Source organism: Phyllostomus hastatus, unplaced genomic scaffold, assembly GCF_019186645.2.
Source record: "Phyllostomus hastatus isolate PE091 unplaced genomic scaffold, TTU_PhHast_1.1 phas_contig_150, whole genome shotgun sequence".
NCBI lineage: Eukaryota > Metazoa > Chordata > Mammalia > Chiroptera > Phyllostomidae > Phyllostomus > Phyllostomus hastatus.
Genome location: NW_025333611.1, coordinates 34,600,097 through 34,626,089, shown reverse-complemented (window position 1 = coordinate 34,626,089; position 25,993 = coordinate 34,600,097). Strand labels below are relative to the sequence as shown.

At 40.4% G+C, this 25,993-nt stretch overlaps 2 protein-coding genes across 6 annotated transcripts in view; both read right to left on the bottom strand.

Moving 5' to 3' along the window:
* MEIKIN (meiotic kinetochore factor) overlaps window positions 1–9,203 on the bottom strand; it is a 62,350-nt gene extending 53,147 nt beyond the window's left edge. The window contains exons 1-4 of the mRNA XM_045828261.1: window positions 9,098–9,203; window positions 8,839–8,932; window positions 8,339–8,429; window positions 6,298–6,358 (exon numbers count right to left, since the gene is read on the bottom strand). Of these exons, the coding sequence (XP_045684217.1) occupies window positions 6,298–6,358; window positions 8,339–8,429; window positions 8,839–8,932; window positions 9,098–9,203 (352 nt within the window). The remainder of the gene's footprint in view (window positions 1–6,297; window positions 6,359–8,338; window positions 8,430–8,838; window positions 8,933–9,097) is intronic.
* Window positions 9,204–13,353: 4,150 nt separating this feature from the next.
* The window catches only part of ACSL6 (acyl-CoA synthetase long chain family member 6), a 60,661-nt gene continuing 48,021 nt past the window's right edge, over window positions 13,354–25,993 (bottom strand). For all 5 annotated transcript variants that reach the window (XM_045823402.1, XM_045823389.1, XM_045823411.1 and 2 more), the window contains one exon: window positions 13,354–16,849. In XM_045823402.1, coding sequence (XP_045679358.1) covers window positions 16,712–16,849 — 138 coding nt within the window. In that variant the 3' untranslated portion in view covers window positions 13,354–16,711. The remainder of the gene's footprint in view (window positions 16,850–25,993) is intronic.

Here is a 25,993-nt window from a genome sequence, read left to right as displayed (position 1 = left end):
AACTAACTCTGTCCTTCCTACTTTGAACTCATCACACTTTTGTTTCGCACTTCAACCGTCCTCTTAAAGCTGACAATTGTTTCCTACCTGGCCACTTCCTCCTGCCATTACTGCAATACTTACATTGAATGACTCAATCTACCATCCTTCTTCACCCACTCAGATGTCAGAAGTACGTTATTCTTCTGAGCATCTTTTGTTTCCCCTACTCCAAGTGTCCTAGAATATCCTGTCCCTGTCCTTGCTACTTTTTATTCTTCTCACTCTGCCTTCATTTTTTCCCCTCACGTGTTGTTACATCTCTCTTGCCTTCTATCTCTCAAAACTCCATGAATATCACTCACAAGAGAGCTATCCCTTCAACCAAATTCCAGAACTCAAGTCAAGTTAGGAAAGCCCTTGCACTCACCGTCTGGGCTGTTGGGTAAAGAAAATAAATAAACCTTCATGACTCTATCCATTGGAGGTTGTTCATGGTGTCACAAATTAGAAATGTGAATGTATTTAAAATTATGTTTATATTAAATCATACTACACAGTTTTAAAAAATCATATAGTTCTACAATGCTTATAACAAAAACTACAATCCCTTGCCTCATATCCCTCCATCATAATTCCCTGCTCTCTAGGGACAACTAGCTTTAACTCTATTAACTGTTTCTTTTACGGATACCTTTATATTTATAAATTAAATGTATTCAACAATTCTATTATTAAGATGGCTCAAATGTATTTACAGCTGAGCCATGTACTATGAGCTATATTCATCACCTTTTTGCTACAAGTTTTTGTTTTTTCTTGGAGTTGATTGCCGTATTTTTGGACTATAAGATGTACCCCCCAAATTTGGGAGGAAAGGGGGAGTGCGTCTTATAATCCAAATGTAGCTTACCTGGCTCGCTGTGGGGGGGCGGGTGGCAGTGGAGCGGGGGTCACAGATTATTAAATATTTTATCACATTTTTTGCTTCAAAATTTTTTCTCCTATTTTCCTCCTCTAAAACCTAAGTGTGTCTTATGATCTGGTGCATTTTATAGTCCTAAAAATATGGTAGCTAATTTTTAAATTAGTTTTCTAAGTACCTATCACTATTTTATCTCAACTTTCTACAAAAGTATAAATTTCCTCTCAATACTTTAAAAAACAACAGGTTATCTATCAGTTCCTTTTTTTTTTTTTAATCCTCATCTGAGAACGTGCTTACTGATTGTAGAGAGAGGGAAAGGTAGGAAGAAAGAGGGAGAGAAACATCTACCAGTTGCCCCTCATATGTGCCCTGATCAGGAACCAAACCCACAACCCAGGCATGTGCCTCGACTGTGAATCAAACCCTCAACTTCACTTTCTGGTTTACAGGATGCCATGCCAACCAAGTGAGCCACACTAACCAGGGCTCTATCGGTTTCTTTTTCTTTCTTTCCTTTCCTCTTCCCTCCCTTTTTCTCCTTTTCCTCTTCTCTTTCCTTTCTTTTTCCCACCTTTTTTCTAAAAAGCATTGCAATTGGAGATCACAATACACTTGCTCAAATTTGGACTGGTTGTTTTCTAGACAAGCTAGCTGCACAGATGTCTCCTTAGGATTTCCCTTTACCATTGTCCTAAGAAATTCTTTCACATGTTTCCTGTATTAGAACCTTTGATTCTTGGTGTTTTGGTGGAGTATCTCCTTCATTTCCTCAGAAAAGGTGCATAAAAGACCTGTCTAAAAATTTCTTTATGCTATCTTTACACTTGAGTGATTGTTTGGCTGGGTACAAATTCTATACTAATATAGCAAAAAGACTGATTCCATTTTTTTGATGTTTGACAGATTAAACCCCTCATCTGGGCAAGCTGATAAGAAAGTCCTGGTGCTCCATCTTTTGACAATGGCAGCAAGGTACAACCATGCACAGGAAAACTGATTCCACACTCATCCTCTAACCAAATAAAAACCCCAGCCCAATCTCCTTTCCCTGCTCTGTCAAGCTATTTTCAATCCTGCTTGGGACGCCCTCTTCTCCAGAGAGCCTCTTTATATGAATAACAAACCCTTCCATTCCCTCTTGGTATGTGGATGGCACCAGCTGTCTGGAAATCTGAACCAAATATTGGGTGGGGATCCATCCAGTCTCTGCAAAAGTAGTTCTCTTTAGAATTTTAAATACATTTCTTCTATCACATTCTAGCTTCTGGAGTTACTCTTGAGAAGTTCAATGCTACTCAGATTCTTGATGGCTTATTTTCAATCAACAAATTTTTCTCCTCTGGAAGACTGAATGATTTCTTTGTTCTGAGGATTTTTAAACTACATAATGTTGTGTCTTGGTGTGGGTCTTTCTTCACTCATTGTGATGGGCAGTGGGTGGTTTTTTCAGCATATTCACTCATGACCATATCTAATTCTAGAAAAATTTCTGTTTTCATGTGTTTAATTACTTCCTGTTTATAATGTCTGGAACCACTATTTTTCAAGACGTTAGAATGCCTGGACTCATCTTCTAATTATTTTTCTTTTTAAAATGGCATCTTTATTGAAATAAATTGATATTCCACAAACCTCAACCTTTTGAAGTGTACAATTTGGTGGTTTCTAGTATACTCAAAGTTGTATCGCCAATGCCACTGTTTGTATCTTTTATTTTTTAATTTTGTTTAACTTTTAGAATATTTCCTTGAATTCCTCATTGAATCTTCAAAGAATATTTTCTTTCTGATTTCATACTTTTAAAGAATGCTTTTTGTTCTCTAAATGTTCCTTTTTATACAAGCCTGCACTTGTTTCATCACCAGGAGGACAATAATAAAGATACGGCTTTTCAAAGTTTTCTCTTCCTTGCATTGTCTGTGTCCCTTGAGTTTCTTTGTATTTGGTATATATTTTTTTATTTTAAATGCTTTCTTTGAGTGTTTCCTTAAACATTAAAGAACATTCGTTCTTGAATGCTCAAGAATGAGGTACTAAAATAGCAGTTGGAAACTGAATTCATGAGTGGAGTTTGGGAATTAGTATTACTGAAGGGTATTTAGACACAGACCAAGTCATTGCTGTCAGAATATACCGGTCTTCTCCTGAGCAAGAAGTTTCCAAAAGAGAAATCCTCCATTCTGAAGTTTCGGTATACTTTTCTGAGTAGGACGAGGGGACCCAGGGATTTACTACCAAATATACAGACTTTACTAATTCCCTTCCCATTTCCCTCTACCCCCAGGGCAGTTTTCAATGCCCTGACCTGGGCAGTATCTAGCATCCCTGAGTCCAGACCCCCTGCTTCAATGTTTCTGGACTGCCAGGGTAGGAAAAAGAGCAGGTGTCTGGCCATACAGTGTTGGAGAATGGATCAAACCATCTAACTGCTACTTTTAAAGATTTTCGAAATACCTCCTTTTTCAACACTATAACCATTCCTTTGGAAATATGTGATGCCTCTCATTACTAAACCTATAGCCTAAGTCAGTTTAATTTTTGGTTTGTTCTTACTCTAGGCACCATTTTCCCCCCAGCATTTTTTTGCCTGTCAGTCAAATTATAATTTGTTTATCTACCTCTTCTAGATTCCAAATTTTTCGATTATGTATTGTCAACTGAGTTCTCTCTTTTTCTGCACCTTATGGTTCCATGCCTTCTTTATGCCTTTATTAATATTTTAGTAAGGTTTCAGCTGGGAAAATTAAATGCACATGTTTACTCTTCCACATTAAATATAAAGTCCTGAATTAATTTTCATCATATTTCCAAGTTATTAGATCCCAAGGTAGAACTAAAACAATTACATGTTAAACAAAATTCTGTGGGCTGCTCAAAACCTAACCATTTACATTTTTGAGAAAAAACATTCCAAGTTGCAAATATAAATTAACAAATATAATCTTAGAAATATAACCAGTTAGTAAATTAGAGATAGTCTATTTTCTACTTCCTTATACCTTTCATGCATCAACTTGATAAATCTGGTAACCAAGGACATTTATCATATATTTACGTTATAACTTTAGAAAATACTGGTTAGGTTAAATGGTTTATTTTCTCTAAATAGAGTACAAAACTCACTCAATAACATTTGAAACTATATTATGTCCCAAACATGGGATAGGAAGATAAAAGGTAGTGCTTATTCTCAATGGCTTCAGAGCCAAGAGGAACAAAAACAATTAGAGTACTGTCCCGAGTCTTATGACAAAGAGTGCCACGGAACTACCAGAATAGAGCAACTCATCTAGGAAGAGAAAAGAGTGGCAAGAAGAGGCTTCCCATAAGAGATGGCACTTGAATTTATTTTTGAAGAACAGAAGAAGTTAACCAGGCAAAGAAGAGAGAGGAAGAAGGAGAGAAAAGCATTTGTTGAGCACCTGCCATGTTCTTTTGCACTACACTCTAGGAAATATTCCTCTACCCTAACTTCTAACTCATTAATTGGATTTTCAGCTGAATTATGTTAATATTAGGCTCATTTACTGAGTCATTAAATTTGATATTTTTAGTTTCCAGGCGCTATAATTTTTTATAGTAGCCTATTACATTATGGGTTCAATGGACTCTTGTCTCTAAAGAGATATTCACTTGAAAGTTTTCTGCTATTTAGTTGGGTGTTAGTCCTTCTGTTTGCCTTTGTTGCCTCTCTTCACAAGTTTAGCTGTTCCTGGTTGTTTGTCCAGATTTCTACTTGAGAATCTCTATATGGAAGTGATTATAAATTCTGTAGCCCACCTCTAGAGATTTTAGAAGAGTGATGAGAAATTCCAAGAATTTACGTTCTAAGTGGGGAAGTCCCCCTGCTTTCTGGGTATTGTAGGTTAAATGGGGGCACTGCCCTAATTGTCTGGCTAGTGTCCACACTGGAAGTCTCTAGTATCAGAATTCCCACTCCAGAAAGCCATACCATATCTTTATCCTAAGATTAATAATCATAATCTACCTTTATTTTTCTTTCCCTGTGCGATCCTTGCAGCAATATGGAATACTTAAGCTTCTCACTCCAGCCCCAACGTTGACCCTTGGGAGCCAACCCCTTACTTAGTTCACTTTGCTTGTGAGTAGTTTCTAGGGTTTTATCCTGGCAGAAGGTACTGGTAGCTGCCAATGTTTTCTATATAAGAAGGGAATGAGGAGAGGAAGCCAGGCCATGTAATGCAGAATGCAGTGCTTGACACTTCCATTAAGGTCTCTTCTGTTGCAGGGTTTTTGTTGTGTTTTTTTTTTTTTGCATTTGTTGATCAAGCATTTCAAGTATCTTTAGAACTATTTTTATTTCTGCAGCAGTTCTTCTCTGCTCTAGATATATTCGTTAATCTGATCTCATCTGCTTTTAAGAATTCTTCAGTATTTCTGGTGTGCTGATGACATCCTTTCTTGTTTTAAAAAATAACTTTAATTACATCCATATGTATGTGGCTCACCAGAAGTCTTCCATATCCAACTATCCATTTGACATTGCTATTCATCTTAACGGCACCCATAACTTAATATATTAAAAATGAAATTTATGATCTTTCCCTGAAACAAGATCTTTTTTCACCATCTTGATATATTCAGTTACTCAAGCCAGAAACAGGCATCATCTTTGATACTTCCATCTCCTTCCTTCTTCAGTTGCCAAATTCTGTCAATTTCACTTCCTAAACTAAACTGGTCAGCAGATATGCCCAACTTTTTCCATTTCCAATGTCATCTCTTAGCACAAAGTGACATTTCTTCTCTAAATGACTGTAATGGCCTCCTAACTGGTCTATTTACATCTTCTTCTTTCCATGCTGTACCTAAAGTGATCATATCAATCCATTTAAAAGACTTCAGTGGCTTTCTGCTGCTCCAAAGATAAACACCAATAGCTTTGACATGGCCTGTAAGGCCTCTGTCTGCCCAGCCTTGCCTTATCATCACATTTCCTTCTCTTTCTCTGTACTGCAGCCATACTGGCCTTCTTTAGGTTCGCTGAACACATAATGTTCAATCCCATGTTAGGGCTTTTGCACATGCTGTTCCCTCTACCTGGAGTGCTCTTTACTCATCTCTCTGCATAGTTGGTTTCTACTCTTCTTTAGATCTCAGTTAAATCGCTATTCCCTCATGGAAGCATTCCCTACTCTCTCCAACCAAAAATGAGTTACACCAAAGTCAATCTCATTTTTGTAGCACTTATCACAAGTGTAATTTACTGGTCTGGTAAGAGCATGAGAGCCAGAGCACAGGCTGAAGGCTTCACCTTCAAGTAGGAAGAAAACACCCCTTTCACTGATACAGGAAGACAGCAGAGACACAAATGGATGCTTATGTTCTTGAAAAAGAAAACTGAGGAAGTTCACATCTGACAGTCTTACCTGATACTAGTTCATCAGATGATGAACTACTGTCAACCTGGAGATCACCAGTCACTGACTCCTATGTGAATAAGAAATAAAGATACTACAAGTTATGAGGTTGAGTGTTTTTATATTATATCATATCACAATGTTTTGGTCATTTTGAAAGTGAAAACTAAGGTCAACTTTGTATGTTTGTTTCATATGTATAGTCTTTCAGCTTATTGATCACAGATATAATCTGATATTTAATATTAAATCTGAAAATCAATATTAAAAAATAATAATGTAGATGTATCTAGGGAGTCAACAAAATACTAGTCAATTAACTATTGTGAGGTAACCCAGCAACCAGAAGATAAATGTGAGTATTTTTCTGACTTCTTAGATAGGAAGGCCTTTTTTTCCTCCAAATATGAAAGCAAAATAGATCAAAAGAAAAGACTGACATGTCTTTTCTTTAGTCTAAAAGATAAAAGATATGTCTAAAATAGCAGAAATAAAATTAAAGGCAAACAAATATGAAAATATTTATTTTATATGTGTAAAAGTATAACTATCTTTAGTATCTAATGAAGTATTTCACACAAAAAGAATCACAAATGGCCAATGAAATGAGAGGTGTTAACTTCACTAGCATTCAAAGAAATGGAAAGTATAAGAATATCCTACTTGTCATCTATCAAATAAATACACACACACACACACACACACACACACTTTCAGGTAAGATGGTGCTGATTTGCCAACATGAATCAAAAACTTTAAACATGACCTATCCTCTGACCAACTACAAAGTATGTGTCTTAGGATAACAATTTGAGGAACACGAAAAAAAGTCTGTAGTAAGATATCCAACTGATACCTATAACAGCAAAATCTTGAAAACAATTTCAATCCTCCACCCCCAGGAAAATAGTTATACAAATTACAGTGTATCTAGTTATAAGACAAAGCAGTAGGCAGACACTAAAAATCATATTTTTGAAGACTAATGTTAGAGAAATATACAGTAAAATAATTTATAAAATGGAAAAAAGGCACAAAAAGAATGGAAATAAATATATAAAAATGAGAAGAAACTGCTTAAGCACTTTTTTTGAGTAGTCTAAATCATCTATAAAGAACACTTAATAGTTATAATCTAGGGTAAAAGCCTCTTTAAAAAATGCTTTCTGTTGAAACTGTCCTCCCCCAAAAAATACGTTATAGAGGAATATGTAAACTAAAACACTGGAAGATAACTATCAACTTTAAAGTTAATGTCAGATGAGTCACAAACAATTTTTAAAATTTGAGTTTCTCCAAAATACTGCTAGCCATCTTTAAAATACTGAAAAAAGTCAATATTAAATACAGTAGATCAAGTAGTTAGATAGTATTCTAATGGAAATGAATCTTCTGTTTCTTGGTAATGGAAAGTCAAAGGGCAAAATGTGAAAATGGCTTTAAAATGTTTAAGGACTACCAAATATAAGGAAGTTAGAAACGTAAGAATCATTAAAAACGTTTTATATCCGTCACACAGAAAATTAGCCAGTGACAGCCCTGGCTGGTGTGGTTCAGTGGTTGAGCGTCAGCCTGTGAACCAAAGGATCGTTAGTTCCATTTCCATTCACAGCACATGCCTGGGTTGCAGGTCAAGTCCCCAGTAGGGGGCATGCAAGAGGTAACCACATTAATGTTTCTGGCTCTCTCTTTCTCCCCCCCTCCCCCTCTCTCTAAAAATAAATAAAATCTTTATTAAGAAAAAAAAGGGACCATTTCTTTAAAAAATTAGCCAGTGACAGACTTTTCTCATATTTTTGTCGAAGGAAAAAAAGAAAACCGTAAATGCAAGGGAAAGAAAAAACGAAAATGCATGGCAATGAATCTACCAGACTCAGAAATTCAAGCAAGGCCCTGTTTGAAGACACAGTATCAACATCCATAAAAGCCTTAGAAAGCTATTTAGTCTCTATCCAACAAATACCACAGTATACTTCCATCTGGAAGGACATCAGATACCACTGGTTCGTGCACCAAGTGCATCCAAGGATCGTAGGAGAAACATACATACGCTCAATGGCGCCATCTTCTCATCCCGGGTCTCTTCTTCACTAGCGCTACTTTCTTGCAGGCTTTTCTCCCCTGCAACTCCTAACTGAGAGCTAACGAACAAACAACACAATTAGTTAGCACTGTCTGGACTTGGTTCTCCACATCTCTATTCACTGCGCACACAGTTCAGAATCTGAAAGGCTCTTTTGGGTACATTAGGAAAAAGGAAGGAGCAGCGTGAGTGACTTGTACCAACACCCACTTGATGCTACGAATGCTTTCCTGGGTGTTTTATCTCACTTGCTTTTAGGTATGTTGGCGAAATTTCTTTTTAAAAAATAATTTATTTTTGAAGTCAAATGTCTGGGTCTACGTTCTGAGAAGAGCGAAATCAGAGTTTCTATTTATTGGTTTTCTTCGCTGACTCTTAGAATGAGAGGCTATTAGCTGTTCTGACACGGGGACTGAAGGTTCGCGGGGGAGGCCAGAGGCACAGGGCTATCGCTCGAGGCTACGCACCTGGGCCGCCCAGAGCCGCTGAGGCCCTGCCCAGTCCGCTCGGCCTTCTCCGCGATCTTCCGCAAACCGTGCGCGGGGCCACTCCCTTTCGGGCCTGAAGGAGGACAGCATGTTTCACCGCAAATACCTTGGAGGCCAGAAATCTGGCTTCAGGGGTCCCGGGGGCACCCGCCCCTCCCCCACCCCGCCTCCTCGCTCTTTCACCGCAGGCAGGCCACCCCGCCGAGCTTACGGTGCGCAGCCAGCCTTCCGCCCAGGCCTGCGCGGGCCTCGGCCGACGCAGAGGAGCCAAGGTCCGGCGTCGGGGTCAGGTTGAGCCTCTGGCCGGCCCTCTTCTTGCGGGTATAGACCCGTAGCGACCACATTACCACCCACTCCCAGGCCTCAGAGGCCACTTGGCCGTCGACTGCCTGACTCGTCCGTCGCCTTCCTGAGGAACTGAGCTACCGTCTGAGGGAGTCAACGTCCAGGGGCAGCCTGACTGAGGAGTAGCCCCAGAGGCGTAGGGAGAGGAACACAAGCCCAGCAGCGCCCACCCCGGCGCTGCGCTGTAGCCGCTGGCCTTGCTCCCGCCTTTCTAGCGGGGCCGCGCTGAGGCCTCTGGGAAGATGGAGGAAGATGGTGGCCGCCGAGCCCTCCGTGAGGCTCAGGGCCCGGGTATTTGATGGTGGCCTGCGTGGCTCTGAGCCCTTCGCTTCATGCTGACAGAAGTTTACAGGAAGACGCCTTTTTCTTCCTGCAGGAGTTTGTGCCCTGTGCTTCCGACGCTTCGGCTGCTCTCCTTACTAAGGCCTTGGTAATGGAGTTTCAGATCTCTGAGCAGGGGGGTAGCCTGACTCAGTGCAGGAAAGTCAGAGAGGAATGAAAGCACTTAAAGCATCTGGGAGTGTCCTCTTGGACTATCAACTTCAGTCAGCTGTGGTCTATGGTACTTGAGAATCTATCCAAGCATTTGAAAACCTTGCATTCCAGAAGTTTCTTTTCAAGGACAAGCAGAATCCCTTAGGCCCTGCCCAGGAGCCTCCTGGACATCTGGCAGCCTCGTGTCAAGGTGGAGAATTCCACAGGGGCACCCCTCCTAGTATCCTGGGGCTCAGCTCTTTTGCTCATAGGACATAGGAGCAACCTCCCTCTCTCTCCATGCACCCACACTGAACCATCTGGCTGCGTCTGATAAGCATATTGCGCACGTAATAACCATCTTTTCTTTTAATGACATTTCACAAGATAAAAAATGGCATTTGTAGAGATGAAATTACAAAGACTCAGACTTCTTTGTGATGCTCCAATATTGTATTTGACTATAAACACATATATGGGCACTGTATTTTTATATTTCAAATTTGCTCATAGAAAGTCATTTATGACTGATTTCACGTATAATTAATCCATTAAAACTTAACCTTGTAAAGAACAGAGGGTGGCCATTCTTACCTGGTTAGATACAGTGTGTCGAGTCACTGAATCAATGCTTACTCAGCACCTTACTCTGTTAGGCAATGTGGTAAGTCCTAGGGACAGAGGTGAATTAGAAATGACCCTTTGGTCAAGGAGGATCTCACAGTTTTGTTGCAGTATAAAGCAATGATCATATTTCAATATCTTCTTTAGTCACATCCGTAATATGGTGACAGTCAATCTCTAGTTTATAAGTGAAGTTTCCAGCCCCTCCTCTGTCTCTTTCTGAAATGACCTTCGGGAGGTCTGGGTCCTGTGATGTCCTAGGCCTAGAAATGGAAGAAACGTCGAAACAGGCAACAGCTTAAAGCAAAGTCTGACCTGCCCTTTGGTGGTCCTATTCCCTAGAACTCTTTCTGACTATATAGAATTATTCACTGAAGTGCCATCAAGTAAAGATTTAAGGGAGTTCAGGGTTTCCAAACTGGAAGTAACCCTTGGTATGATTTCTAGAGCCAAAAAGGTCCTTAGAGATGATCTAGTTGTCTCCTCATTATGCAGGTGAAGAAGCCACAATCCAAGGAGGCTCGTTATGACAGATGGCTGGTACAGGAGGCACAGACCTTCTGGCACTTGGTGAGTGTGCCTGTCATGTGCCCATTCCTCCTAACACATGGCTGGGGAAGGGATGAGGGAGAAGGGTAGGAGCTTGAAGTCCTTGGTAGCAAGGGAAAGGGAAGGAACTATAGATAGACTCGGTCTGTTTAAAACTTTACCTAGGACCCTGGCTGGTGTGGCTCAGTTCTCTGAGTACCACCCTGTGAACTAAAAGGTCACCAGTCTGATTCCCAGTCAGGGCACATGCCTGGGTTGTAGGCCAGGTCCCCAGTGGGGGGCATGTGAGAGGCAAACATACATTGATGTTTCTCTCCTTTTTCTTCCTCCCGTCCTCTCTCTCTAAAAAAATCTTAACAAACAAACTTCACCTAGAGCCAGCATATAAAGGGGAAGGAAATGAGTCCCCTACAAAAGGGTGAGGTAGGACAGAGAGACATCTCAGCTCAGTCATCTCTATGTCCCTTCACTCCATCCCGAAATACACAAACGCCAGTACAAGAATTCAGTCATTTCATTGAACTTCTTTCACTTCCCTGTTGTACTGTTGTCATATCTAGATTCAGAATTCTGCTATCAGTGTTTCATTTCAGTCATGTGACAGGTTTGATTAAGCTTATGACAGCCAGAGATGCTAACTTCCATGAGAAAACAAATTCCAAATTTTGAAGAGATTTCTGAAGAAAGCTTTTTTGAAAAAAAAAAGCCATTTCGTGGGTTTAGGATTCCCTGGAGTCCAGAAAAAATCTTTATGAATACTGTTTGGGGTTTTGTGGGGTTTTTTGCAGTGACCCACTGAGCAGCTTCAATTGTAGTACCATCCACAGGCTTTAGGGTCCAACTGAAAATTGGTTTATTTATGCTTAGCTATCAAGAAGAAAAAAAATCAGTGACAGATGAAAAGCACCTTCAGGCATGGCAGTCTTAATGTTATACAACATATCAAAAAAAAGGCAAGGGGGTTTCCATTCGATAGACTTTTCTTGAGCACCCACTATGGGCGAGAACTGCACTAGGGCTACAGCCTCAAGCAACTCACAGTCTGAACTGGAGTGAGGCAAAGGGATAATCAACCAGTCAATCATGTGGGAAGCTGCTCGGAGAAAATACTTGGGCTGAGTTTTAAGAGATGAATGGTAGGAGTTAGAATTAAAGGAAAGGGCATTCTACAGAAAAGGGACTGTATGTGCCGCATGAAACATGTTGCTTATAGGACACCACAAAAAGTAGTTGGTATGATTGGAGTCAAGGGCCATGGGGGAAGGGCAGGAGAAGAAATGCTGGTCCTGGTGTGCTGAACCAGCGAGTCTGAACTTTATCCTGGAAACTATGGGAAGTCATCGAAGGAATATTAAGCAGGAGAGTGGCATGACCAGATTTTCAATTTAGAAAGGTCGCTGTGACTGAAATGTGGGTGATGAAATTTCAGGAAGCTGGGGTGGAAACAGAAGACTAATTAAGAAAGCACCATAATAGCCCTGGCCAGGTGGCTTGGTTGCAGTGTTGGAGCATTATTCCATACACCAGAAGTTTGCAGGTTTGATTCCCAGTCAATGCGCATACATACCCTGGTTGTGGGTTTAATCCCTGGTGTGTGAATAGGAAGCCACCAATTGATGTTTCTCTCTCTCCCCCTTCTTCTTTCTCTAAAATCAATATATCATCACTTCTCGGCCTTTGAGCTAAGATCAAGTCTAGAATCAATATATCCTCAGGTGAGGATTTAAAAAAACAAAGCACTATAGCCAGAAAAAGGGTGAGAGGGGAGCCAGTTACACTAAAAGCTGTGAGAATAGAAAGGAGTGGAGGCTAGCAAATACAGAGAAGGCAGAATCTGCATAATTTAGACATTGCAGAACGTACCATTTTAAGAAAGTGTACCTGTTGACTTGTATGCAGGTAAAAGACATTATGAAAATACTGTTTTACAGGTCACAATGATGAAAAACTTGAATAGATATTTGTTCTTTTTTCCTCACCAGGGATATATTTATTGATTATAGGGAGAAAGGGAGAGAGAAACCCCAACCAGGGACCAAACCTGAAACCTGGGTATGCGCCCTGACTGGGAATGGAACCAGTGACCTTTTCGTGTATGGGATGATGCTCCAACCAAGTGAGCCACCCAGTCAGGGCTGTTCTTATTTATTTATTTATTTATTTACTTATGGTTCTGAAACCTGGGACTGAACCATATTTGTTCTTTTAAAACTATAAAAATGATTTAAATCCAGGGCACATTTGGATGTGCAAATGTGCAAAGCAAAGGAGAGCCTCTTGGGGGAATGGACCCTTACAGAGGAAGTAGAGCGTGTAGACTAGTGACATGGCTTTATACCATGTTTGCCATAAGCACTATGACTGATGATCACCAAATATACTAACATCACAGGATTATGTGATATAAATAAATAGTAATTATAAGCAACTTTGAGAAACAAAAAAATCTTTATTTTTACAAAAGTTTTCATAAATGCATTTTATATTTGATATGCATGCTATTATAACAAAGCAACTAAAATATAGTTGTTATTTTTATGCATATTTAAAAAGTAATATTTTAATTTCCTTTTAAAAAATGAAAGTTGAATAAGCAAGTCTTCAAAATATATCCATTTTCCCCCCATGCACTTGTTGCAATGACTTAACAAGGAAAATTAAAATAACCAGTCGAATGAATGTTTAAAAGCCACTGTCACCTCATGAAAACCTTTTAGCTTGGGACCAGGTTCAGAAATGTTTGTATTTCAGATATTTATCAGTATCCTCTAGGTGATAACCAAGTTTCTCACTTGGGGCTTTGTCATCACTTGAATGCTAATCCCATTCTCACTGCAGTTAATTGTTGACCCACAGAAAGGACTGTGCAGGATACTTGAGAGTAAATTCAGACTCCAGGGATTATTTTGTTTTTTCCTGTACATGCCTCCTTAAAATAAAAACAGGCAAGAAAATGCAGCTATGGAGCTCAACGTATAGTTTATCAATTTTATGTATGATTATTCATTCTTTTTTCCTGAGATAATTAAGCAAGTTTGTAAGTAGTAGTCTGTTTTCATGCAAAAATACATTTTTCCATTCTTTACATTCATTTCATAGTATTTTGTATTCTAAATAACTAGATCACATTTGTGCTTTATACATTTGGAAAATAAAGAATAATTTACTTTATGCAGAAAAATAAGATTATTGGTTCTTCAGTGGGTAATACAATCAAGTTCAGTGCCAACTTCAAGTAGCTAAAACATCACCTGACTATAAAAATAACATTTTTTTCTCATGCTTACAGTTTTACCTAAATTAGGAATGAAAGATTGACTTGCTCATGTGAGGGAGACATGGTATGTCCATTCCTTGGACTCCTGCATTCCTGAGTTCCTGATAGTTGGAGCTAGGCCTCCACACCATGCCTGGCCAGAGTTTCCTCTATCACCTGGGGGGAATCGCAGTATAATATAGAGATGTCTTTTACGGCAAAAGGAAAAAAAATGGCATATATTCTATTTTATAATATACACAATATTAGCTTGTAAAATGTGAGAATTGCTAACACATTTACATGAGAAACAGGTAAAAGGCCAAATGTTTAGGAATATGTTTATGCTTAAGGAATTGATCTTGGTTATACCTCTAGACTTAAACTGGATCTGACCTCCACTATGAAGGTGAATGTCTTAAGTACATAGCCTTTTCCTGTATTGGTTAAAGAGAAACACAGACTTTTTGCCCTAAATAAAACTGGGAAATCAGAAACATGAAGGATTTTTCCATTAATACATATTTTTTCGTCCCCCCTTTATTAAAAAAAAAAATTCAGTGCAGCTAAACAGAGGAATGGATAAATGTACTTGCAATATATTTGGGGACCCACTGTTCACTTTTCTCATCATATCCGCAGTAACTGATTTATTGGCCCAAGTGTGATGATTTCACACACCTCAAAAAGGCTGGTAGAAACATTAGATCTTTAAAATAAGAAAAAGAAGAAATTTCAAAGTGTCCATAATCGACCTTATCTAACCTCTGTGAGGTATAAGTAGAATCAAAATACATTTTAAATAATTTGCTTATATGATATTGTCAAAATCCTTTTGGAAACAAAACTGCTTTTGTTTCCGAAGTTTCATTTTCTTGAAGATGTGAAGCTATTTGCCTTTAAAATAGTATGAATATCCAATTCAGGTAATGATTTTCCCTTTTAATTAGTCAAACATATATTAAATATAAAAATTTAATGTTATAGAGATGTGGCCTTAGGCATTTTCTAGTATTTGTTTATTCAGAAATGCCTTTAAATTAATATGCACAGAACTAGCTCATTTACAAAAAGTCAAATTTGTAAGTGCAAGGCAAATAGTGGGTCTGCAAAGAGAATATTGCAAAGCAATATATATTAAAAACTGGATAAATACATCCAGTGAAGCTGTGGTTCACTTTTGCCAAGACTGACATGTAAGTGTGTAGTCACTCATGCACGCCCACCCAGAAGGCCTGTGTGATTGCGCAGCTTTTAACTCAGTCTGGGTTTGCTCCGGGGGAAGGGGCTTCTGGACTGTGAACACTGCTTCCATTTCTGCTTTCAGAGTCCAGTCTCTACGTGAAACACTTTCCAAGGGAGGTTTCCTTCTGCAGGTGGACAGTCTGTAGCTTGAACCTTAATTGCGTTCATGCTGGGCTTTAACTACACAAAATTGTTGGGAGCCAGGTGCAGGGCATGTCTAAATACATAATTTGAGAGATTTTTGTGGTGGAGCTTAGAAGCACTTAAAGATTTTATGAATGAAATTATACCCCGAGGAGATATTTATATTCTTCAAAATTGTTGTGGAAAAATTACTTTATTTGGAAATAACATTCCTTCCTCCCTACATCATGCCTTGATAGTCTTACTGAAAGAAAGTAAGATCATTCAGAATTATGGCCATTTTGGGTTTCCCAGGCCTGGCCTGGACACATTGAGAATGGAAGCCTGTAAGAACCCAGCAAGGAACTAAGTACTTTAACTGCTACCCACCCTGAGAAATAATTCCGGGTTCCTTTTCCCACATCTTCCCAAAGACCCATTCATTGTACAGTCAACAGGCAGCTTTTAGAATTCATGTGGTAAAAATTCCAAGAATATACACATACTATTCTTGAAGTAGTTAGTTACACATTACATTTTTTTCTAGGTAGTTACTGAATATTTAATAAGCTTATGAGAAAATGTATTGGAAGATTGCTGTTATCATGTTATATAGATATAACATTTGTTTTAAGAATATCTGAATTTGCACTTTTCATGAATAAAAGTAAAAATTAGAGAGAAAGCTTTTTTCACATCAACAAGGACTGTCACATCCGAAGAATCTGAAGTTGTGTAGAATGCGAGTTACAGTGTTTCGTGTAGCATGATTCTGTACACCCAGTTTTCACTTTTAAGTCTGATTTAATTGTGATTTTGACAGTCAGTTATTGAATGAGGTAGTGCACGTTGCCTAGATATTTGCTCTTTCCGGTCACTATTCCACAAGTAATTAAGTACACTATATCAGTCATGTTTTTCCTTTATGTTTAATAGGGGTGCTGAGAACATTGAGCATATATTTAGTGGTACACAGTTCTGGAGAAAAGCCTTGATTTTTACATTGCCATTTGCAATACTTTTAGCAGCTTGCTACAGTATCATTTTAATAAAAATAAAGTGTACTCGGTGATGGTAGAGAAAATATTGTTAAAGATCTCTCAGGACAAGAAAAGGCTCAGTCATAAGGTCACGTGCTTATTCGTTTTCAGCTGCATCACTCTGACTCATTACTTTCAACAATAACTGTAATATTGCTACACAGTCCATTGTACGGAGAAGAACTTCCCTGGAACTTCACATGGAGAGTGAGTAAAGCTCTTCTATTTGTTTTCTGAAGTACTCTCTCAGCTCAGGTCTCTTAGCCTTTAGTGTTGGTGTCAGCAAGCCGTTTTGAACTGAGAACATGTCAGAATGGATGTGAATGGCTTTTACCTAAAAACCAAATGCAGAATACATCTTTATCAGGAATATAACACAGCATTTATAGCATACATGATCAAAATAAACAGGCATATGGGGTTATATTGATATATAAAAACTCTGTGCCTATTTAAAAGTCAAAATTATGTTAATGACATTCCAGCCTACTCGACATGGCTGAAAGCTGCCTTCTTCGCCTTCCTACTTCTTCGCTTAGCCAGTCAGCAGAAGTCAATGGGTTGCGTGCTCTGTGCCGGACACTGGCGGCCCAGAGAGGAACCCCGAGTGGCGCTGCCCACAGACAGTGCCCGGTCACATCCAGCAGAGCAGACACACAGGGTAGTCATCAGACAACCTGCTCTGCGCAGCAGGAAGGCACCTAACGCAGTTACCGTGGGGACGGGGAGGAGCTGTGGGCACAGTCCTGCCAAATCCGTGAGCACCAGGAATGATGAGCCAGTTAGCCAGCAAAGGGGAGAGGTGGGTGGGAAAGGGCTTTCTAGGCAGAGGCACCCCAAGAACAAAGCTATGGAAGCGAGAAATGGCTGAGTGTGAGAAAGGAAAGCCAATGGTTTCTCGTAGTTACATAAAGTAGCAGGTAAAGGGGGTAAGAGAGGTAAACGGGGTAGCAGATGGGACAGTTTATGGAGGTGCTCAAACTTGGTGCTGAAGACAATAGGGAGGGGACTGAAGGTTTTTATATGCGGCAATGACATGGCTGAATACACATTTTAGAAAGGTCTCTCAGAGAGAAATGTGAAAATGGTTTTTAAGACGTTAAGATTAGGAGCAGGGAACCCAACTGAAAGGATCTGGCTAATCCATGGGAGAAAGAGTGGGGCCTACACTTAGAGCAGTGACAGATAAGTAAGCAGTTCTAAGAACAATTCAGAGATAAATGGACAATAGTGAAGAGGGAGACAGCTCTGAGGATTCCCAGGTTTCCGGCTTGGATGGCTGTGTGGAGGATGGTGCCACTCGCAAGAAGAATATAAAGAATGGGGAAGACATGATAAGTCCACGGAATTGTCTCACCTCTACTGGAAGGAGGCGGGATCAGACTTGGTGTTCACAATGCCTGTTTCATGACAGCATCCTGGGTCTTTGCAAACACCGCCTCTCTGCGAGGCTGACTGCGGGCCAGCGGGGTAGAGGAGCTGCTCTAGGAGGGCCTGGCGGGTCCTCTCGTGGGCGCTCCAGCAGAAAAGGTCACTGTCAGTCAGTTCTATGAGAGTTTTACAACCGGGGCTTGAGCTGAATCCTGGAATGTCACTATCTCTAAGAAATTGTATCCTGACTAACAATTAGGTCTGAATGCCAAGCTTTTGTTGAGATAATGAATTTAGATCATTAAGTAGCAAATAAGGTTATAAATTTATAATATAGACTTAAAAATTCAAAATATATTTGTTAAATACACATGTACATTCATATTGTTTTGTATAACTGACACTTACTGAGAAACTACTGTGTCAGGTATCATGTTAGGCACTATAGAGACAAAGAAAAATAAGACAAAGTCCCTGCCCATGTGGAGCTTGCCATCTACTGAGAGACACTGCAGCGTGAGACTGATGATGGGGATGGGCACAGAGAGGGTTGCCTTCTGTGGGCAGAGTGAGTTGCTTTCCCAGGACCTACTCCCTGTTTCTCCCATGCTAATCAAACCCCGACTTGGCTCGGGGCCAAAACAGTCTATGTCAATCATGACAATCCTTTTCCCCAATTTCCCAGCCTCCTTTGAAGCTAGGGGCTAGCCTCGAAATCCATGTGTGGCTAACGAGAAGGGAAAGTTTAGCTTTCCTAATGAAAGGTTCAAAGACAGACATCTCCACCCACTCTCCTTTTTCCCTCCCTTGAATATGAACAATGTCCAAAGTTGTAGCAGCCTCCTTGTGCCCATTAAGTGATAAGCCAACACACTAAAAATTGAGAGCAGAAAGACCAGCACAGCCTAGGTCTTTGAAGGCCTGGACAGCCTATCTTTGGGCTTCTTAGTGAGAGAAAAAAGAAAACACAAAAACATACCCTATGTGTTTAAGGCACTGTGGGTTTCCTCTTAGAGCTGAATGCATTTCTGATCTAGCACCTAACCCAGGCTTGGGCAGGGTTCATTGAAAAGGGATGCCCGAGTTGAGCTCTGAAGGATCAGTATGCTTTAGCCAGAGGACGACTGCAAAGGGAAGGGTAGTGCTTGGCGCTATATGGCCTGAGGAGAGGAGGGTGCCCCAGGCAGAGGCAACAGGTGCCAAAGCATATCTGAGGCATTGCAAGTGTAGACTGAAGCACATAGTGCACATGAAGAGGAAAGAGATGAGACTGGAAGGATAGATCAAATTATAAAGGACTAATAAGCTAAGGTAGGGAGTTTGGAAGTACTCTTTAAAATAATCTTTAAGTAGGGAGAGACAGAACCAGAATGGCTCTTTCGATTGATTAATCTGTTGCTGTTAGCGAGGTAAAAGTGGAAGCTGGAAGACTAGCGGAGAGGCAAGACTGATGGTGATTTGGGCCAAAAAGTTGGCTGTGGAGACAGAAATAGATTCAGGGATAGAAAGGATGGGACTTACAATTGGCTTGGCTAAGTAGTAAAGAAAGAGAGATAATAATGGTTCTAGGTTTCTGCTTGAGCAGAAAAACTGGAGGAGGAGCAGAAAGATTCTTTGGAGATGGTAAGACAAAGTATTCATGTAAAGTATGAAATGCTTCTGAGACACCAAGCAGTCTTTGCACATTGGATGTATGAATTTTAGTGCGTTGGACAGAGCTATACCCTAGGCTTGAGACAGAGAGGAAGTAATCTGAGAAGTAGAAGAACTGGAATGTGGGTTACAAATGCCAGGAGAACAAGAGAGAGAGGTTTCTGTGTCAGCTGTGCTGTCATAGAAGAACTTTTAATAAAATCAGTGGAGAATTAATGGAGACTTCTGGTCAAGATGGCAGCATAAGCAGACATGACTCACCTCTCTACAAAACCATATCAAAATGACAACTAAAATATAGAACAACCATCACTCAGAACTGTCAGAAATCAAGTTGAATGGAAGTCTAACAACTACGAAATCCAGACTGGTAGGAGGGGCACAGATGTGGAATGGGCTGGTCCCAAATCCACGTGTGGTGGATAAAAATTCAGGAGGAAAATTTCAGGGGCAAGGAGTCCCAGCGGCACACCAGGGCCCCCAGCTCAGAGTTCCAGTGCCAGGAAAATGAGTCCCCCGCAAAAACCAGAGGGGACTGAGTTGGTGGAGGAAACTTCTGGAGCCACAAGCAGCTCCTCTTAAAGAACCCATGCATGGACTTACCTACTCAGACTCAGTCCCTCTGAGCTCCAGCACCAGGGTAGCAGCTTGAAAAACACCAGTGATGTACTGGGAGAAACTAAAGTGTCTGGCATCAAGATACGCAGAGGCCATTGTCCCTTCTCTAAATCCTCCACCCCCAAGGCCACAGAGCTCGCAAAACTGGTGACATATCTGAGACTCCATCAACCTGGCTAACACTGTTTGACCCACCTTGGAGATCCCCAGAGATCAGCCCCACTTGACTGATGGACCCACTTAAGCTGCTTTTCCATATGAATGGCTGGTCTTGGCTCATATTTTACAACATCCTAAATCCTTTCAAACAAGCAACAGCTGGCCTCAGTGAGCCCCAGGCCCAGCACTAGCAGTATCCAGCCTAGATTTCCAGCTTAGCTTTGCCTGAGAATCTCTAAACCAAGCATAAGCAGCAGTCATCTCAGATAGTTCACTCAGGATGGCCCCAGGCAAAACACAGGTGGCGGCTGACCCTGGCTTGTACCCCCCAGGAAACCCCAGGGCCAACACCTCCAGTGGACAGCTACAGACTAGGTTGGAGCACCACCACCCTGCCCCTGCACAGCTGATGATCCATGGAAGGTGGAGGTTGGTGGTCAGTGGTCACAGACAGTCCTTGCAGCTGACTGGGCTGGGTAAATCCCTCCCATTGATCTGCAAAGAGCAATCAAGGCTCAACCACATGAGGAGGGCATACTAAGCTCACACAAAGGTCATACATCATGTATCCAGCTTGGGTGATAGGAGAAGCTGTGTCACTGGACCCTACAGGACACCTACTACATTAGGCCACACTACCAAGACAAGGAGTCAAGGCAGCTCTACCTAATACACAGAAACAAACACAGGGAGGCTGCCAAATGAGGAGACAGAGAAACATGACTCAAATGAAAGAACAGATCAAAACTTCAGAAAAAGACTAAACAAAATGGAGATAAACAATCTACCAGGTGCAGAGTTCAAAACACTGGTAATAAGGATGCTCAAAAAACTTAGTGAGGACCTCAGCAGCATAAAAAATATACAGTCAGGAATAAGGGATACACTAATTGAAATAAAGAACATTATACAGGGTAATAACAGTAGAGTAGATAAGGATAAAGCTGAGAATCAAATCAATGATTTGAAACATAAGGATGCAAAATACAACCAATAAGAAGAAACAACCAATCCGAACAATAAGAAGGAAAAAGAATCTTAAAAAATGAGGTTAGTATAAGCAGCCTTTGGGACAACTTCAAGAGGTCCAACATTCGCATCAGAGGGGTGCCAGAAGGAGAAGAGAAAGAACAAAAATTTGGAAATCTATTTTAAAAATAATGAAAGAAAACTTCCCTAATTTGGTGAAGGAAACAGACATGCAAGTGCAGGAAGCACAGAGAGTCCCAAATAAGATGGATGCAAAGAGGCCCACTCCAAGACACATCATTATTAAAATGCCAAAAGTTAAAGATAAAGAGAGAATCTTAACAGCAGAAAGAGAAAAGAAGTTAGTTACCTAAGGCATAGTTCCCATAAGACTGTCAGCTGATTTCTCAAAAGAAACTTACAGGCTAGAAAGGATAGGCAAGACATATTCAAAGTCATGAAAAGCAAGGACCTACAGCCAAGCTTGCTTTATCCAGCAAAGCTATCATTTAGAACCAAAGGGCAGGTAAAGAGCTTCCCAAACAAGACAAAACTAAAGGAGTTCATCATCACCAAAGCATTATTGTATGAAATGTTAAAGGGACTTATTTAGGAAGAAGATCAAAACTATGAACAATGAAATGGCAAAAATATGTATCTATCAACAATTAAATCTAAAAAACAAACTAAGAAAACAAGAAGAACAGAGACAGAATCACGGATATGGAGAGCATTTTGAGGGTTGCCAGATGGGAGGGGGTGTGGGAAAATGGGGGAGGAGGTGAGGGGATGAAGAAGTCCAAATAGGTAGTTACAGAGTAGCCATAGGGATGTAAAGTACAATGTAGGAAATGCAGTAGCCAAAGAACTTATACACATGACCCATGAACACGAACCATGATGTAGAGATTGCCTGAGGGAGTGGGGGTGCTGGGTGGAGGGGGGAAAAGAGGGAAAAATCAGGACAACTGTAATAGCATAATCAATAAAATATAGTTAATGAATAAAAAAATCAATAGACATGATTAGGAAATGACTTACTTCAAAAATCAATGTACATTCTACCTCATACCCAGTAGAATGGCTATCATCCAAAAAAAATAAAATAAAATAAAACAAAATAAAAAGTGAAGATAAAGAGAAATCGGAACCCTTGTACATTGTTAGTAGGAACGTAGAATGGTGTAGCCACTGTGGAAAACAGTCTGGCATCTCCTCGAAACATTAAAAACAGAATTGCCGTGTGACCCAGTACCCCACTTCTTGCTACATCCCAGCAGCAGAATCAAAAGCAGGCTTTCCAAAAGATCACTGTGCAACCACGTTCACAGTAGCATTATTCATTAGGGCTAAAATGTGGAAGTGATCCAAATGTCCATCAGTGAACGAATACATAAGTGAAATGTGGTACATATGTGCAATGGAACACTATTCACGTTAAAAAGGAGGAAAATTCTAGCATATGCTATGATATGGATGAACGTTGAGGACGCTCTGGGGAGTGAAGTGAACCAGTCCCAGAAAGACAAACACTGTGTGACCCTGCTTACAGGAGGTGCTTGGGGCAGTCAGAGTCTTGGAGGCAGAAAGCGCAGCAGTGGCTGCCAGGGGTGGGAGGAGGGTGGCATGGAGGTGGGAGTGACTGTGTAATGACACCAGAGTCTCAGTGTTACAAGATGATAGGAATTATGGAGACGGATGGTGGTAACAGTTGTATAATATTACAAATGCATCCAACACCACTCAACTGTACACTTAAAAATGGTCGAGATGATAGATGTTATCTTATGTGTATTTTACTACCACGACAACAACAACAACAACAACAACAACAAAACTGGAAAAAACCCCAATGTATGCAAATAGTTGCAAAAATTTAGAATGTCACTGATAGTTTTCAAAATTTCTGATGCTCATAGTCTAGTGCCCTGGCAGGTGGGTATTCTGAGATGTCAGGGAATTCTTTGCTCAGAAAACTCTCCATTACATTCGCCAATTTTCCAGATCAAAAACTCAGTATACAAAGAATACCTCTAAAACAGCTATACTTCCAACTTTTTGAAAAGCTTTAATTTTTAACAAATTCTGGCTTTTTTAACCTATGCTTGTAATTTAAAAATGTACAAGTTTTCAAATGAACACAGCATTCATAAATCAGATTCATCTTTGTCTCTCATAAATTAGTTCAAATGGAGGATTCACTTTTTATAAAAGGAATATCATTTTAAGGGCTTCATGTGGAGGGGAGTGGTGGGAGGAGGGAACTTAAGGCTAAAATGAGAGCTAGTCTTCCAGGCAGCTGCCTTGACTTTATTTCACACAGTAAACTGGTTTATTTTTGGATATCCAATATAAATAGCTGGGAATCTGGGCTAAAAGGGGTTATTATCAAATGTTTCAAAATTAGTTAAGGTTCAGAGAAGCAAGGTGTTGATAGGGAATAGGGCTGCTGTTTCCTGTACTCTCGGGAATAGACATTTTTTTAATTTGTTTTTATCAAACACGAACCATCCTGGGGGACCCCAAATCCATGGGAAGCAGGTCCCAAGGGAGCTGTTTTCAGACTGTAGTGTACGGAGAACTAGGGGTTCTGAAGAGGCTACTGCTGGGGGCGGTGTGGAGGCGGGGGTCGCTAGGTAGGGGTGGGATGAGGCGGGACAGAGGCAGAGGTGTGTGGAGTAGGTGGGGAGGGATGAAGTGAGACGGTTGGCTGGAAGGAGGGGGGAAGGGAGGCTGTGGCTCAAGCCCAGAACCCCCAGAACAATGTTGCTCTTAGACTTTGCGTATGCTTCACTTTCCTGTAAGATGTCATCTGAGTTCTGCTACTTAAACGAGTTTGGAGATCACCGTCTGACAACAAAGCTAGTTAACCTGAAGGAAACATGCACACAACTTAAATCAAACTCAATCCTACATACAGCGATTTAGCTTCATAACTCGTGTTCACTGTCATGAAATGAAAAATTGAAAAACTGACAGTGCTAATATCCTCAACTTTTAAAAAAGTGCTCTTTTTTCTTTCTTCAATATTTTTTTAGTGTTGTTCAAGTACAGTTGTCTCCATTTGCACCCCACCACGACCCCCCATCTCCACCTCCCACCCTCGAACCTACCCCCTTTGGCCTTGTCCATGTGTCCCTCATACATGCTTCTTCATGGCCCTTCCCCTATTTTCCCCCATTATCCCTCTCTCCCCTCCTCTCTGGTTACTGTCTAATGGAAACGGTATCACATAAGACTTTATCACATAAGACTTTATGTGATTCCGTTTCTATCAGCTAACCACCTCCTTTTGTAAGTGAAATTAATTATATAATTTTAGAAGGAGCTGCAAATGCCAAGATGTAACTTCCAGAGCGTCCCAGCAGCCTGGCTCCAGCTGCTCTGCCTCCCTAGCAGCACGTGGAGAACACCGTGTAACTGGGAAAAGAGTCTGTGTTCAGCACAAGCATGAGGGTGAGCAAAGCTTTGAGAATCCAAGAATGACCAGCAGAAGCTAAGAGCAGCACAGATCAGGGAAGATGGATTTCATAGGGAGAGCTCCATGATGCTATTCATATGGTAAGTAGAAGGTAAAAGAAAACATTATGATCTTAGGAAGAAAGGACAGCACCTACAGGTAGATTCCGAGTATCTGTCAAACCAGCTCACTACAGCAAGCTAAAGGGATGACGGGGCATCTGCAGTTCAAGCTGACTCTACAAAGAGGCTCTGCAGGAGCGTCAGCGAGCAGCAAGGCGCTCAGCTCAGCTCTCATCCCCTTAAGGAGCGGTGAGAGGGGCACCCCGGCTACAGTCCGACCCACAGCCCCAGGTCTCCATAAATTCTCCCAGGAAAACACTATGCAAACTGCTCCAGCAACTAAAAGCCTAGGCAGTGCGTGGGAGGAAGGCCGGCCGCCCCAGTGGCCTAGCAGTGCCTTTCACGGAGGCTCACTGACCTGCAGTTTTTAAAGAAGTGAACCAACGGTAAAACCAATTTCACTTTTTATAAATAATTACATATGTTTGAGTGCAACTAAACTGTCAAGTGTGAAAAAAGGAATGAGAATAAGCTCCCTTTATGCCTAATAGAACATGAAACTCAGTTTCCAATTTGTACTAAGCAAAATGTTCTGCTGAGGCAAGAAAGGAGACGCTGTTTGCCTTCATTCTGAAACTGCCTTCTTGTCCCTAAAAAGTGATTCTGCGGGCTTTTAAAAATGTAGAAGCAATATAACATTTAAATATTGTATTGGAATAAAATACCTGAAAAGTGTCCATTTATGCTAACTTGTTAGAGCACAGAACTTTTCTGGGTTTTGAAGAAACACAGTTATTTAAATTTTTTCAATGGTATTACTCAATGAAATACTTTTAACACACAATATTGCTTGTAGATAATAAACACAGAGTGATTAATTTAGGACAGAAGAATAAAGTAGAAAAACACTTAAATTAATTAGGAAAATGTTCAATTCATTTCTAATTTAAGGGCATATTGATTAGGTAAGTATTCATTTCAATGACAGGAAATACAATAAAATATCTTTAATGAAGACTTCCCAGCCAGAATTTGAAAAATCTCTCACATTGAAATTCACTTAGCATTGCCTGTGCAAACCAGTAAAGTGTATAAAAGTCAAGAAAGTGGGTAAGTCACAGTTACCTACGCTCAAACACTTCCCAGGTGCCTACATTTCAAAGTTATTGGTAGTTACTTTAAATGC